General features: G+C 41.9%; 1 protein-coding gene across 2 annotated transcripts in view; it reads right to left on the bottom strand.

Moving 5' to 3' along the window:
- Positions 1–17,388, bottom strand: part of pofut2 (protein O-fucosyltransferase 2) — a 31,217-nt gene that overhangs the window by 13,278 nt on the left and 551 nt on the right. The window contains exon 1 of one of the 2 annotated variants that reach the window (XM_079518833.1): positions 730–955. The exons of the other annotated variant lie outside the window; for it this stretch is intronic. Coding sequence (XP_079374959.1) covers positions 730–953 — 224 coding nt within the window. The 5' untranslated portion in view covers positions 954–955. Of the gene's footprint in view, positions 1–729; positions 956–17,388 lie in introns of those variants that run through there. 2 annotated transcript variants of the gene reach the window in all.

Genomic DNA, 17,388 nt, shown 5'->3' with positions numbered 1-17,388 from the left:
GTTACTGCCTCTGATTGGCCGACCGCGTACATGCAGATGTTTATAATGCTGTTGTGTCGTGGGAGGCGGGACATGGGAAGTGAGGAAGAGAGAATTTCAGAGCAGCCAAAACTTTTAAAAAAAACTTAACGGCATCGGCGGTTAATCATGCCATTTCATACACGTTGCGGCGGTCTCCTATAGCCGCTTTATGCATCTTTGAAACATCTCACCAACACTCAAGCGGAGCGCAGCACGGCGTGAACGGAGGCTATGTACATTGTACATCTGTCTCCCATGGAGAGTGGAATAAATACTGAGGGACCCTACCGTCGGCCAAACTTCAGAAACGGTAAGGGTCCCGAAAGGGGCTAGGGAAACATGCAGCAAAGGTCTTATGAACGGGACTCGAACATGCAATACGCTGTCAGGCCAGAGCCTATCATGCGCCTGGACCACTAGGCCAGGGGGCGCCCCGGCAGGTCACATTTTGATTAATTGCAGCTGAAAGACGGTTCTATCATTATTTGTATTTTATTTTAATAAAGTATTCAATCAATGAATCAAGTCATGAAAGCAAAAATCAGACTTGATTAAATACATTAATCCAAGGCTATAACGCCCCTCATTTATAATTGAATCAAAACGGCGATCGCATTTTTAGTGTACTGCAGTGCAAATCATCAGATTGTTTACATCAAAAGCAATCACGACAGCTAACGTTAGCTAGCCCACAGCTAGCACTCTCACCGTAGGTCCCTGGCTGCAGCAATGGGCAGGGTGGCCGTGTGGCTCGCACTGAACACATTCTCGGCGTGAACATCAACAACCGCTATAAAACCTAAGAACACGGACAGGTAGATATCTATCAAAGACTGCACTGAACATTTAAATGACACTGGACTACGCGCTGGTGTATTATTCGCCATGTTTTTCCTTCTCCAGCCACGCACTTCCGGGGGAGAGCAACGCATCTGTGGTTGCATAGCAACTAAATTGTTCAGAGTTGGAGAGTGGTTTCACTTTCATCATTGACTGAGTGTCACGTACTCGATCTGACTGGTCCATAGCCTTACTGCTCTTGCTGCCGAATATGGACCAGAGCTACAGTTTGCAAACGTCTGCAGAATGTAGTTAACATTTTGCAGACGTTTGCTGGTATTTTACTAAATTATAATCTGCAATTTAAAAAATATATATAAAACCACAGTTGTGCTGAGTGCTCACTGCTCAGCATCAGCTGCTGTTGTGTAAAGTTTCTTCTCAGACTGATCTGATAATTCCATTGTTTGTCCATTATTGTGGCCGTGCATGAAGTTCAGGACCGGTTCAACAAAACCATAGCACAACTCAAACCCCTAATTTTTCTAGGGGATAGAGTACAGCAACTTGCAATTGCAAAATTTGCAATGGGCCTGGTCTACAAGATACACCTATTTGACACGTTTGTATCCGTCAAACAATGGGGTTATATAATTATATTTGTTCTTGCTATGCCACAAAAATGTGGAATGCCCTAACAGTCATAAAGAAGTCTCACCACATACCACAATCCTGGAGCATGTCATCCCGGCACTTTATGAGCCACCAAAGGTATTTAAAATCATTGTTAAGATTAGATTGTGAATAATATCTAAAACATGTTTTTACATTATAATGAAAAAGTATAGGCGATATTTTTCGTTTAAAAAAAGAGTGCCACATATGGACAGACAAGTCACAGATTTTGTCCATGCATGGACATGTTGATGATCCCTGTAGCCTACTTCCCTGTGCTTGATTGCAAAGTATATGCAAACTGTCAATCAATCAATCAATCAATCAATCAATCAATCAAAATGGCAACAGGAAATGTTCATGCAGTATAAAACTAAACAAAAATCAGATATCCATGTTGGTTTCAAAATGTTTATGAAATGTTTACCGTTGACAGACATGCTGTACTATAGTAGTTGAAACTGAAAGAAATATTTGTCTCTCACATAGGAATCGTTGATGCTTCCAACCACAAGAGGGCAATGTCTGACCAGAGTAATCCTACCTGAAAGCTCAATGAGGGGCAGGCCACAGACACATTAGTTCAGGGGTTGGCCAAAGCATTTCTGGGGGTCCCCAGCCAAAAACGTTGAGAACCCCTGCATTAGTTAATAGTCTTCCACTAGTCTAGTGGCTCATTGTCATTAGGTGAGTCATTGTTGTGTCTCAGTGAAGAACAGAGTGTAATGTCGTTGATGTGTCTGTGAAGAACAAACAGAGTGTAATGATGGTGGCTCTTTGGTCATTACGTGGTCTACATGCACTTACAGTTGGCTTGGCTAAGAGCCTAAGATCTTGCACAGAATAAACAGCATTCATCATCATCTTGTCGCCTCTTCTACACCAGGGGCTGCTTAGCTATAGCGCAGTGTTTCTTTAAGTGGGGTCCTGGACTCCTGGGACACCAGGGTGTCCCCAGCGAAATGTGTGAATCAAAATCTTGTTAACTTGAACGCTATGAATTGGAAAATAGCCAATCTACAAGATCACTTGTTGCACTGTGATATGTTGTGAGCTCTGCGAAGAAGAAAATGAACAAAGTTACAAATGTTTGGTTAATGGTAGCCAATAGGCCTGTGTGTGTGTGTGTGTGTGTGTGTGTGTGTGTGTGTGTGTGTGTGTGTGTGTGTGTGTGTGTGTGTGTGTGTGTGTGTGTGTGTGTGTGTGTGTGTGTGTGTGTGTGTGTGTGTGTGTGTGCGCGTGTGTGTGTGTGTGCGTGCGTGCGTGCGTGCGTGCGTGCGTGCGTGCGTGCGTGCGTGCGTGCGTGCGTGCGTGCGTGCGTGGCATGCAAAGCCAAGAATCGTTGTCCCTCTATATTCCAGTATTGTTCTAATCATCATGTTATTTTCTTAGTTGTATAATCAGGCCAGCTGGTGCTCAATGTGGAGTGGTGCTACAGATTAAATGAAGAGAATAGGTCAGTCTGTGCATTTTTGCTGTGAATCACATTCCAACTGCCTTTTTCCAACTGTCTCGGTCTCAGAACCCTTGCTTTGAGTCTGTTGAGATTCTGTCAAACAAACCCAGTGGCAGGGTAGCTATAGGGCTCTACCTCTACTATATTTCTTTCTTTCTCAACCAGTATTTTTCATTATATAGCAAGAATTTAATTCAGGTCCTTATACATGTAAGAGTATGTAAAGTATTGAAGGCGTAATGTGCACTCTGGTGTAGTGTGATTTGGAATAGTTTTGTCTATTCATTGTCATTCATTTGCCCAATTCATATTCAAATCTATTTGATCGGATAAGTATATACATACAAGGAATATTGATACATTTATTTACAGCACTTAAACTGTTTGCCAATGGTAAATATTAAATGACCATTTAGAAAAAAAGAAAAGGCCAGAGAAATACATTTTGTTTTTTTTACAAAAATGTTAAAAGCCTAAAGAAACACAGTTTAATGTAACTTCATGGAATTTTGTGTACTGTAGTCCTATATCAAAGTACAAAGGCTAAATCTCTCTCCCCACAGTATGTTCTAATTAAATACATAGCGTGAAACTAGTATTTATTTTGATAGATTTGAGGGACCTTTATCATTTTTAATATGTAAACTAATATGCCTGAGATTCGAATACAGGTATTCCTAGTGGAAAGCCAACATCTTAATCACTAGCCTAAAGGGGGGAGATATTAGGCTGTTGGTCATCAGACAGAGTCTCTGGGTCACTACTGCTACATTGCTGTTTGACTACTCATAAAATGGCACAAACCAGTTTGACCTATGTAGGTCTGGGTTGCGGCCAAAGAGGATTCCCAAATGCCACTTGCATGGCCCACAAAGGTTCTGGTCATATTAGACCACATAATACTTAAATATTTTCTAAGATGTATGGATAATTAGCCTTTTAAACAAGGAATTGATTGAGCTCTGATTAAATTATCATTTAGCCCACATGAATGCCCAAATCTGGGCCATGTTGTTGACCAGTCTGTCCTGTAGATGGCAGCAGCGTAAAAGGAAAAAGCCTGGGGCGCCAGCCCACATCCATTATTAGCCCATCACCATAATAGGCTACTGAGTCTGGCCTGTCCTGCTCAGACACCCCATTAATAACTTGAGCAATGCTCTCTCTCCACCTCATCCAAAGTCTCACTTGACACGCCTGGCCTCTCCTGAACTCCTGACCTGCCCGTAATTTGCAGTGTAAGCTATCCAATTTACAACACCTTGATTCAAGGACACACACACACACTAACAATTATTCACCACTGCACTGCAGTCTGCATACGTGGGAGAAGGAGAGAGCTCTGATGACTCTGTCCTGTCTAATTCTTTTAGCTGCAGCCTGCAGTGACATCATCACATCCTATAGCAATGTTTTTGGCTGGGGACCCCCGGAAATGTTTGGCCATGCCTTTTGTCTTGAATGTACAAACACTCAAAGCTGGGCATATATTATTGAAAATAATCTGGGGACCCCCTGGGGGGTCGTGACCCCCAGGTTGAGAACCCCTGCCCTATAGTACAAGGATTCCCAAACCTTTCAGGCTGCAACCTGCAATCATCACCTATAGATCTGCATATATATAGGGCCAGCAACTCTACATCTGACCTCAAACCCTTAGATCTCCATATATGGAGCTGATCTGTTCTGACATTCCATATGTTGATCCTTACCCACCCGTCCTTCCGTCCTTCCTTGCTTCCTCTTCGATGTCTCCCTTTTGACTGATACCTATCCATTCAAACTCTAGACGGGCCCGCCCCAAAGTTATTAATGCAGCCGCACCCTAAAACTAGAGTTCTTATATAGGCACGGAAATTGAGGCCGGCCCTACCTGGACCCTCAACAACCCTGTACACTCAAGACTGCCCCCGCTGCCACCCTTAGATCTCCATATATGGAGCTGACCTGTTCTGACATTCCATATGTTGATCTGACCTCATCAAACCCTGTAAACTCAAGACATGCTCCATATATGGCCAGTACAGAATTCATTCCATATGTTGATCTGACCTCATCAAACCCTGTAAACTCAAGACATGCTCCATATATGGCCAGTACAGAATTCATTCCATATGTTGATCTGACCCCCCATTCCAAAGCGCCAGAGCTCACCCAGCAGTCTGCCGTCACCCATGCAGGCGGATGTGTGAGCGCGACCTCACACCTTTAGGGCGAGGTCGCTTCTCTCCCTCAGGGCGTCTTACTGGTACCCTGTCATACACGTATACTGTATGTTGGTTTGTTAACATTAAGCTAATCATCTGGGAACCCCCAAAACGATTTGGGACCCCCCCAGTTTGGGAACCCTTGCCCTAGTAGTTTGTTTGTTTGGTTGATTGATTGAATACGTTATTTGTGTGGACAAGCACAGGGAAGTTCAGTACAATACATGGTCTGCTAAAAGGATTTATCCAATAAAGCCTATATGGCTTGTTTCTATTGGGGTCCTTTTGTACTCAATTTATCAAAACATTTAACGATGAAAAATATACAATACTATGCTAAAACATCATATAAGTAGGAAAATGAAAATAAGAATATGTACATTGTACAGTAAACAGCTGGGGGGGGGGGTAGACTTTGACTTTTTACAGGGGCAGTACTTGGGGATAGGGGAGGGGAATCAACATCATGCAAGTGTGTGTTAGAGGTGCAAACAAATCTGCTATATTTTGGCGTATTTCCGTTGCTTTAGAAACTTGAAAAACTACGTGTGGACGTCCTGACTTCATTTTTCATAAGATGGTGTTTGTGACAGGTCCCTCCACTACAATATCCAATAGGCCTACTGTAATAGAAAAACAAGAATGACTCAGTCATAACTGCCAGGTGCAGAAAGCTCTCGTTTATGAACATCTACAGTAATCAGTTTGTGTTCAGAGTATGGGTTTTATGGGTAAATCTTCCATTGGCTTAGAGGCAGCCTATAGAGACCACTACGGCCGCTACTAGAGCAAATGTAGTCCAGGCGCTTTTCAAGCACCTGGCAAAAAGATCACATACTCAATGCTGACCTGTGTTGTTTGCACCTCCAAGACATATGGTTGACTCAACCGTATCTGTCTCAAGGTCAGGGAAGAGCACATTTATTCAAAGGTGTCGTACACCGAAAATAGCTGATCCACAAGCTCACACAGCTAGTGAACACTGGGGAGAGATGAACATAGGCATATATGCTGACAGGCATGCACACACTCACGCACGCACACACAAACACATACAGTACGTATGTCGTTTTGAACTAATGGCACATCAATGAAGTAGACCTGGCATATATATATATATATATATATATATATATATATATATATATATATAATAACCGATTACGATGTTTACAGTTGTGTCAATTAATCAACAAGCACCCTCTGCTCTGCTCTGGTGGCAGTTCACTCTGGTGAGGCCCAAGTCATCCCCCCTCCCAAAAAACAAGAAAACTGCTCCGGTGCCTTTGAGAAGTCCTGAGCAATTCCATCACCGTCCGCGGCAGGATGAGCCTGCTCCGGTGAGTGGACACTGAGCATTCGTCAGCAAACATCCGCCACAGCGAGATGGGAATCGGTGGCAGCCATTTCCCCTAATGGGAAACAATTACACACTCAGTGGCTTCTTCAGTGACTTCTGATGAGACTCATTCACTGAGGAAGTAGCCACGTAATCATGTGTACGTAATGTGCTAATGCTGCTTATTGCTCAGTGAGTGGAACTCACGCAGAGCCAGTCACCGCCCCATGTTGGTTCTCTAGTGCAGTGGTTCCTCAAAGTGGGGCCTGGGGACCCCAACGGGTCCTTGAGAGGAGGTTCCAGGGGGTCCACAGCAAAATGAGGAACACTTTTAAACACTTTTGCCTGTTTCCGAAAAAATGTGGACACATTTCCTAATGAGGTCCTTGGCACAAAATATTTGACGTACGTACAGTATAATGTGCAATTTCTTGTAGATGCAAGGACGATGTAATGTATCCAATATAGCGCCGTCCATGGCAGCTGTAGTAAGTTCTGCATTCTGTAACTACTCTGCTGTTCACCGAAACAAATCCCTAACATGTTTTACATGTATGGCAATAAAGGCTTCTGATTCTGATTCTGAGAGGGAAACACTTGGAATTCTGGAGAAGAAAAATCTACCCTCAGTGTAATTTCTAGAGCAAGGGTTCCGAAACGTTTCAAGCTCACAACACAGGCGTTGTGAGCTTGTAGATCATCTATTTTCACAATGGTTGTCTCTTTCTTATGTAATCTATTATTACATTTGGGAGAATTCAATGGCCACATATTTGTGCCCATGGAGCGCACAACGTTGTACGCCAGTTTAGGTGCCCAAGTCATACACAGTGACGTATGCGGATCATATGTGGAAGTGCCGTTCACGCCTGTTCTTTGTCGCCGTGATATGTCACCTCTGCGTCTTCATTCCAGCGTTGTGGGGTCTGTGACTACTGGCCAATCACAGCACGGCTTTCCTACATCCAGCTTTTGCATGTGTGTGTGACTCACTCGGACACATGATATTCACAGAGAAAAAACAAAAACATGGACCGCATGGCGTTAGCCACGTTCTAGTATTTGACAATATGGCCAATTTGGTATTAACAAAGTCATGAAATTGTAACTTTAGAAATGTGCAGATACCCGGCATATACACTTACATACTGTATGTTGGTTTGTTTACTGTTCAGAAAACAATGTTACACATTAAGCTAATCATCTGGGGACCCCAAAAAAAGAATTTGGGGCTGGGGGTTCCGACTCCGAGATTGGGAACCAACTTCTAGTTATGAACGGCTCTTTCCTAAATATTGAAGCCATGCAACAAGTATTCCACAGTCAGGATGATTTTACAGAAATATGACCTCAGACAATCTAAATGACTGAATCTAAATAGGCTTCCACCAGGACCTCTGTACAAGAATCATATCACAGAGGGAATAATTCATTTTCAGACTATTGCTGCTGTAGGGCGAAAGAGTCATAAAACTAATTTTGAGATTATTATATGGTGCCAGAGGATTTTTGTGATGAGTAAGTTTTATTACCATAGAAACTGGACCACTAATAGCCAGTGTAATTTGTACAAACTGAAAAATCCATACAGTAGGCAATTTGTACTTCATTTCAGACCGGGGTGAATGAGTATTGAGTATGTATGCTCTTCATACAGTATATAGCTTAGACAGATTGTAATCAATGCTCTTTTCTCCAAATGGATTCAAATGTTGAACTAATCTATAATCTCTATAAACTAGTCTATAGGCTTTATCTGATTGCCTCGTAAAATCATCAGGGACATAAATGGCAGACAAGTCTGGCCGATTATGAAACACATTGTCAAACGGCGACGCACACATGGCAGGTCCACCAGCCACCTGCCAGAATGTGACGTCTGTGATGCATTCCTATGAGGAAGCATCGTTGATTACAGTCTAGAACAGTGGTTTTCAACCTGTGGGTCGGGACCCCCAAGGGGGTCCACTCCCCACATGATTTTTGGGTGGGTTCCCAGATGACAGTAAAGGGACAATTTAAGGACTGTTGAGACCTTTATAATGTACTCAGATGGATCCACGATTGAGAGGGTCTCTGAATATAAATATCTTGGCATCTGGCTTGACGATAAACTTTCTTTTAAATTTCATATTGTTGATCTTGTCTCCAAACTAAGACAAAAACTAGGTTTTATTTATAGCAATAAATTCTGTTTTCCAAATTCCAGTAAAAAAGCTATTATTGACTTTGAGTCCACTTTCCTCTCGGTCCTGGACTACGGGGACATTATTTATAGGTCTGCTGCTCCTTCACTTTTAAAAAGGCTAGACAGTAGACACTGTCTACCACTCTGCCTTGCGGTGGACTACTGGTGATAGGTATAGTACACACCACTGTGCACTATGAGAACTCAGGTTTATCCTCCCTGACTGAGAGGCGAGATAAGCATTGGCACCTATTTTTATATAAAGCCAAATTGCTGGGATGCTCCCTGACTATATTTGTTCCATGATGGAACTGAACAATACCATACCACCTATCAGACCCGCTCTAGTGATTTTTTAAGGCTCAAGGTTCCTCAGGCCCAGACGGAGTTGGGCAAGACAGCTTTTTCTGTCAATGGCCCAACTTCGTGGAATGAACTCCAAAACTCTTTAAAACTGAGCTCCCTGCCATCCTTCGGTCAGTTCAAAGGAATGCTCCAGAACATTTTTCACCGTGATTGCTCCTGCTTCAATTGATCTATTTTTCTGATGGTTGTTCTGTATAAAGTTCCTTTGTAATTTATCCTGATTTATAATGTTGTTTGATGTATTGTTTTTTGACTGTATTTTGTGTATTGTAACCTCGGCTACATTGAAAATGAGGGCTTGCCCTCAACTGTATTTCTGAGTATAAATAAAGGTGATGATGATGATAATGGCAAAAAAATGCATTACTGTATCAAAGTTAATCAACAAACTGTACTATAAAACTGGATAAACATTTGGCCACATTGTCAAATAGGCCCATAAGAAATAGGCAACAATTGTGAAACCGGCTGATCAGCTATGTTCACAATATTTAACTGTGGAACCAAGTCAAACTAACTATTTCAAGCATTTTGATAATCTACTGTATGCATTCTGAGCACATTGTGAGCATGTAGATCTGCTATTTTAAGCACACGACACCGTTGCACGGAATATAAATTAACCACATAAACACCATTAGGCTATACGTATAGTTACCCGTGGTCCCCCAGGACTAGGACTGCGCCTTCATTCCCTCAACTACAAAACTCTTGGCCAACATGACACATTGTGAGCTAGGCCTGCTGTTTTTGCCAAATGTTTCCCCAGAATAGGGATTCTAAGGTTCATGTGGTTAAAGGGGAATCACGGTGCAATCACGGTGAAAAATGTTCTGGAGCTTTTAAAGAGTTTTGGAGTTCATTCCACGAAGTTGGGCCATTGACAGAAATTTTCAATTACTACAGAATTTTCAATTACTATGTCATTAATATACCTTAGAGCTGTGATTCACAATGTCAATGATTTTTTTCATACCTCCAGTTCTAGGAAACACAGAATGGGGGGACCTTTTTTTTTTTTTTAATTCCACACAACAGCTCAAAGTATGACATAGTAAAATGTTGAAAATGAGTGGTATTCCCCTTTAAGCATACTTGTATCAATGATCTGTGGGAGCTGAAATTATGTTCCCCTGCAATTTGCAATCTACACGTATCGTATACTGTTTTGCATCATCATTAGCCTATACTTAACCTGTGTCACATTAGTTATGCAAGCTGGTGGAACAAACCCTGTGGTGGAAAAAGTCCTAGAATATCCTACTCGTGCAAGTAAGATGTATGACAATTAACATAAATATTGCTCTAAGTAAGATTATCTGTGTTGAAAGTTACGCAAGTACAAAAGTAGCGCTTTTGATGTCAACTCAGTAGTTTAGTTACACCATGAAACATGAAAAGGAGAAAGGGCAACGTGACATCTTGAGGAGGTAGAGTGGCCGTCTTCAATCCCCCGCTCCTCCTGGCTCTGAGTAAGTGTTCAGTGTCCTTGAGCAAGACACTGAACGCCTAACTGCTCCCACATGAACAGCTTTGGTGTCTTGCATGGTGTCCTCCGCCATCGGTTTCCTCCACCGTCCATCGGTGTGTGAATGTGTGTGTGTGTGTGTGTGTGTGTGTGTGTGTGTGTGTGTGTGTGTGTGTGTGTGAATATAGGTGAAAGACTTAAATGCAGTCCATTTACCATTTAATCATTTCAGTATGAATACGTCATCCACTGATAATGTTTTATTGATAAGCTCACAGCACGTCACAATAGGATGCGTTGTGAGCTTCTTCTAGATGTGCTATTATTTCGGCAAAGAGATTTGGTGTAGAGGGGGAAAAGGAGTGGACCGACCAGAGCCGACCCTATAGTCAACTAAGTACTACACGGATGAAGTGTGTAAGTGGTTAAGAGAAAGTGGAAATTGCATAATGTACCCAAATGAAAAACATACTACTACTACTACTACTACTGTATTATAATACATTATAACTAACAATTATTATCATTATTATTATTATTATTATTATTATTATATTTTAGTATTTGATTATTTATTTGTTTATCTAGCTTCCATTTATATATTATTAACTTTTTATTTATTGTTGTATATAGCCTATATCCTATATATATCGTCTGTCTGTCGTATAATGATAAATGGAGGCAGTCCGCACACTGCTCCCAGAAGCAATTTTATTTGAGGAAACCCTAACACGTGTGGGTCTTCGTCAGGTATGATATCATGGCATCATCATGCCAGCCTATATTTCACTCATCTCAAAGTTATACCCCATATATCAACCCATAAAACTCCCCCATTAGTTATTATTTGTCACCTACAGTAAGTTTATGTTTGATCAAATGTTTTACTTGTTTGCTTCTCCTTTGTTTTATTTTTTTCTGTTCTGATTTGTTTTGTTCTTGTCCCCTGTACATAACATATTTAAAATAGTATGATGACACCCACCAAACTGCCAGTATCCTCACCCACCTGTGAGAGCTGGCATGTTTCCCCTATACAATACCAATTATTTTTTGAATGTCGTTTGCTGATTTGCATCATTACTTAACATGCCCAAAATCATTACTTTTCAGGACACAGAACAAAGTATAACCTGTGAAACTATGGATCCAGTGTTGTTAATTAGTCACTCTTGCTAATACTTTCAACCTAGCAATTTATACATTTTGTATGACATTGCCATGCAATTATTCCTGCAGACTGCTGTGTTTTCGAACTCCAATATCAGAGCGAATTTCGGATTCGCCATTCTTTTTACGCCATTTCTTTCGAAAAACACCTTTAGGGCACGGTCACACTGCACTTTTATTCTATGAGGGCAGATTCTGCCATGCAATGCATTTCAATGGGAATGGAGCAGTTTGCTATCATTTGCAGATTTCTCCAAAAATTCACTCCATTCCCATTGATATGCATTGGCAGAATCAGATCCGCCCTCATATGTGAAATAAAAGTGCAGTGTGACTGTGCGCCTATAGGCTTTTTTGTGGCTGAAAACTTTCTCATTTTGTGCCAATGGTCTTACATAAAATGGCCTCTGTCACACTCTTGACATAGGCCATAATACTACTTGGGGCGGGAACAGCATGATCTTTTCAATTAAGATATAGGCATCAGTCATGGCTTAAGTCATTTGACTTAGGCCACAACGTTAAGGTGACGATAAATAAAGCTATCCAGTGAGTAAATTTGCATCATGACAAACATGACATATAATTAATAGAATTAGCTACATGGGTATAGTCACTGTAATCTCTGAAAAGGTAGCCTTTAGCAATGGACAATAAAGATATTCAGTGTATTTAGTTACGTACTGTAACTACATTTTGGGAATTATCTACACCTGCATTTTTCATTTATCAGAAGTTAGAATGAGCACATTTTCTTGGTTTCATTTTCATTTTCATTTTCATTTTCTTTGGTTCGGGCATCTGGTTAGGATGCCTCTCGGGCGTCTCCCTCTCTCTAGGTCGTCCTCAGACGAGCCTTCCATCGTCGCCTCCAGTCATCCCGGTTCTCCATACATCAGGCCAGCTCGTTGGTGCTTTGCGCTCCTGCATCTTTCTTGAGTACTCCTACGAGCCATCTCGTAGGAGTGTCAATGCTTCAACTTTTGTTGCTTCATGCTTCTCTTACAAGCAACATGCTTTCTTATGTTCTTCCCTTTTCTACGTTCTTTAACATATATGATGATTTCCTGTTTTTCATAGTAGTGAATATTTGTACATCTTTTAATGTTCTGATGAATTGAAAATGGAGGACTACCATGATGTAAACAATCTTATAGTGCTTTTCCTGGAGAGTGGATATATCCTCACAGTAGCAGTTTTTGTATTGACATTCTACAAACTGTGAATAAAATGTTCAATTCAATCAATCAATCACAACACATCACGACAACCCTGCAAGCTTGTAGATGAGTTATTTGTGTGACCAGCATATGTTAGTTGTGACTTAGTATTGTACTACTGTACTGTGTGAGTTTCATACATCAGCATTGTAACCCCATGAGCTCTTAACAGATGCTTTTGGCTGTCTGTGTCTTTCATAGAACATTTCAGCCTTATCTATTTAAAAAACATTTTGCCTTGACAATAACGAATGCCTCTACGTTTTTGCGGTCTCAGCGTCTAAGAATTGGAAATAAATCACTCTACGATAGAAAGATTCATCTTCCCTCTCTGGTATTGCATTGGAAAGATAGGAATAAAAACAATGAGAGTATAGGGCCTATGGTGCTATCAGCCATGGGCCTTTAGCATGGATCACTATGATTTAACGGGCTTAACGTTCCTGCTCAGAAGAATCTGTTTATCTTTTACATCTAAGAATGAGCACAGCAGTAAAGTTTGTGCCCACCACTGTGAAGACTAGTATAGGCTTTGATTCCTCCAGCTTGGCCGGGTGCCCCAACAAACACTACTGAGCGTGGGTGGAAAATGGAAATTCAGCCAACAGCTTCATCCAGCTGATGGCAGTTTGGGGTTGCTTAGAGACACTTAGACATGGGTGGACCTGGAGGCGAACCGATGACCTTCTGATAACCAGACACCATGGCCACGTGCCACTCCACGGGCATCTTATTCAGTTTGGTCGCGGCGTCTGTTCACCAGCAAGTGGAATAGGGAGGGATAGCATGTTCCTCCCATAGACTGTTACAAATAATAGAGACAGTCGTCACCATGACACGTAATCCCCAGGGTTGAGATGTTGGACGAGAGGGAGGAGCTGGGTATATGCATCTATATGCAGCTACGCTTCTACCCTGATTGCTGTGCTATAGTCCATGGTAACAACTTAAAGCATCATCTATTTTACTCTACAAGACAATTTACAAAATGAACATCATGTTGTAGTGAAGAAGATTAGGAACTAGCTAGTGAGAACATGAACATATTGGGAAAATTAGGTAATAAATTGAGTGAGAATAGTATAATTTCCCCATAGACTTCATTACAATCAGGTTTATTTTTTTTGCAATCAGTGGATGTTCCCACTGCTGGCTATTAGATAAAATGCAGGTTTAATACACTTCCTCATTGGCTTTGTTTCAGACAGGAAGTTTCCCGCTTGGTTCCTCCATGTGTTACGACCTCCCAGTGAAACTCCTCACTGTCAGGTGAAAATAAGCGGCTGGTGACTCTACGTGTATTGGAGGAGACATGTGGTTGTTTACACCCTCCCTAAGACCAACTGTAGGGGTTGGCAGTGACAGGAGCTATGCATGGGGGGGAATTGGCAACAACTAAATGGGTGTGAGAGAGAGAGAGAGAGAGAGAGAGGAGGTTTTACGTTTGCTAATGGGTTTCATTTCTGCACTTCTCTGAGACAAACATTCACACAGTGAAATGCTTTAGGGTCAATAGCAAAGAAAATAGAAAAGGAGCCCATGGTCAACAGTTTAAGTAGCCTTATAGTATGCTATACTATAAGGACCAAGGAGCAGGAAATCATTCGCCTGATCACTCATTAATTAATATACAATCCATATACAGTATTTGTATTGCATTTCTCTCTGTTCATTATTGCATCCCTACATCATTCAAAATGTCCATTTTAGATTTAGGAGTTTACTAAAGACTGCTGATATATATATATATCTATCCTGCTATTTACCAGGAATGTGTACAATAGGGCAATAATAAACATGAGTCACTACAAGTTCACGCACGCACGCACGCGCGCGCGCACGCACGCACGCACAGTCTGACTATAGACACGTTGCCTTATAGTTCACAAATATATTAAGTAAGTAAGAGGTATAGGCTTGTCTCTTATGCCAGACTCTCTTCTCCACAATCTTCAAATGCTCCGGAGACTGTCTCTGTAATTCATTGTAAAAGTTGAGAAGAGGAAGCTGTCAAAAACAGTAAGAAAACATCCTCTTTCTGAATTTCACAAAGTTCAGAAAGAGTTGAACCAAAAAATAATTTTGGAATTCTCATTTCTGCTAAGCAGCTATAGCTAAGCTTTGATTGTGTTATTTATGCCACTGCACAGGCAAAACGGAAGTGGGGATGATATGACTCCATCCATCTTCAACCGCTTTTATCCGTAGTCGGGTCACGGGGGCAACAGCTCCACTAGAGGAATCCAGATTTCCCTCTACAGAGCAACATTAGTAGATGAACATTAGAAGAGCATGCATTTCCTTTCCTACTCTTACTCATTTTCAGAGTTTCCTAATTACAGAAGACTGTGAAAATTGTGGGAGCCAAAACAAAAGAGATAGGCAATAGGAGGCAGCATAAATTCCATAAAAACACAGGCTATAACAAGCATGAAACAATTTGTAAATCATTAGCACAACATTCATGCAACATCCTGACTTCTGTGCAGCATGATGTGGCTGAGGCTCGCTCAGTTTATCACACTGAGGGTTTATCCAAGTATGCGAGCGAGCTGACTGATGTGGGGGAGGAGGGGTCTAAGGGTCTTTATACTTGCACGGCACCAGCAGCGCAAAAACAATGTGGTGCATGATAAAGAATTGCTTCATAACTCTCACATTGTGTGCCTGGCATCATTATGAGGCTCAATCGCCTCTGGAGGCCCTGGCTTTTATTGGCGTACCTCTTGCAGCAGCAAAGTCTCATCCATTAAACAAATCAGGGGCGTTATGTATTAGATTAGCTGTACAGCAGGCACCAGGGGAAGGCCTGGGAGAGAATGCACAGGGCCCTTGTCTCATTCCCTGCATAATCCACTGGAATAAATGATCTAATTGACAGCATTAGGGTGACACTGTCAGAGGATGCCCCCTTAAAGTGTAATGTATAATGAAAATACACCACGCTGCTAAATTGCATTTTCGGTATTAAAAATGATAAACGGCAGTCATTTGGGACACGTTTAGAGCGAGGCCTCTTCACGCAGGATGCTGCCAGATCTCATTTTTTCCATATTTCTTAATCAATTTGCATTGTCAGTTATATTAAAAGCTCATCGCTGCTCGGGCATATTTAATAAAGCCTCTAAAAGTGATAGGATGCCAATGTCACACGGAGACAGGAAACGAGCTGGTGGCAGCGTGGCTCGAGCCCCCTGCGGCTGCCTCTGCTGGGACCGTGACCTATGGAGGTGAGAATAGGATTCCCCCCGCTGGTGAGGGGTCAGTACTGCACTACCCCTGCACAGTTCGGTGCATTATTCATTCTGCAGCCAAGCATGAATAAACAGGTCCTGTTGACTTTCTCCAAAGTGAAAACTGTTTTAGCACGTGTCCCATTTCTCCTGTCTCGGGTGTTGAACTCTGGGACGTTCAGCGCACTGTTCAAAGGATCAGGACAGAGGACAATGTACAGGACAGAGGAGATAGAGGACATAGAAGGAAAAGGGTTCTTCGGGATGGATAATGTGTATCCTAATGATAACAAACATGATCTCTGGGCTGAGAATATTCATTAGATGTTAGAATATTCATTCAGGGTCCACCAGGATGAGTGAAGGACAGCAGAAGATTAAAGGTTCCACAAGTCACCACACAATCCCGTTGGTAGGACATGATCATGTGCTTAAAAAGATTTTTTCCCCTTTTAGCTTTGCTCAAAATAAATGCATTGTAAAGAAACCATCTCTCTCTCTCTCTCTCTCTCTCTCTCTCTCTCTCTCTCTCTCTCTCTCTCTCTCTCTCTCTCTCTCTCTCTCTCTCTCTCTCTCTTCCCTCTCTTCCCCCCCCCCCCCACACACACACACACACACACACACACACACACACACACACACACACACACACACACACACACACACACACACACACACACACACACACACACACACACACACACACACACACACACACACACACACACACACACACACACACACACAGAAAGAGTTTCTGTGTGTGTGCGCTCGCGTGTGTGTGTGTGTGTGTGTGTGTGTGTGTGCTCGTGTCTCTCAGTGCATGTTTAAGTTCCAGATGTGTGGACATAGTGTAACTGCGGGAGGTAATCACCCTTCTCCTCAGGTGTGAGGACAGGGCGTCAAGTTACCTCTGCTGTGGTCAGGAAGCGATAACCTTATGTCATCTTATTCACCTTTCTCTCTCTCTCTCTCTCTCTCTCTCTCTCCCTGTGTGGTGGGGGTACTTCTCAGTCAGTGACATTGACTGCAAGCAATATTGCCCTCAGCTATTTCAGCATCATTAGAAACTAGCTGTTTTTGCACAATTTAATAGCACTTTCAATTTCAAATCAGTTTTCAAGATTTAATTTTCACACAGTTGCTGCCAAAGGGCAATGACAGTTAGAAACCATTCAGATAAAACTAAGATATTATGGGCACAATGGCCCCAAAGAATAATAAAGACTTTAAAACAACTCGAGCAAATTCAACTTGGGTGCTAT

The sequence above is a fragment of the Electrona antarctica genome (genome assembly GCF_951216825.1).
Source record: "Electrona antarctica genome assembly, chromosome: 13".
Taxonomy (NCBI): Eukaryota; Metazoa; Chordata; class Actinopteri; order Myctophiformes; family Myctophidae; genus Electrona; species Electrona antarctica.
Note: the sequence above shows the minus strand (reverse complement) of the source record. Positions and strands in the feature narration are given on the sequence as shown.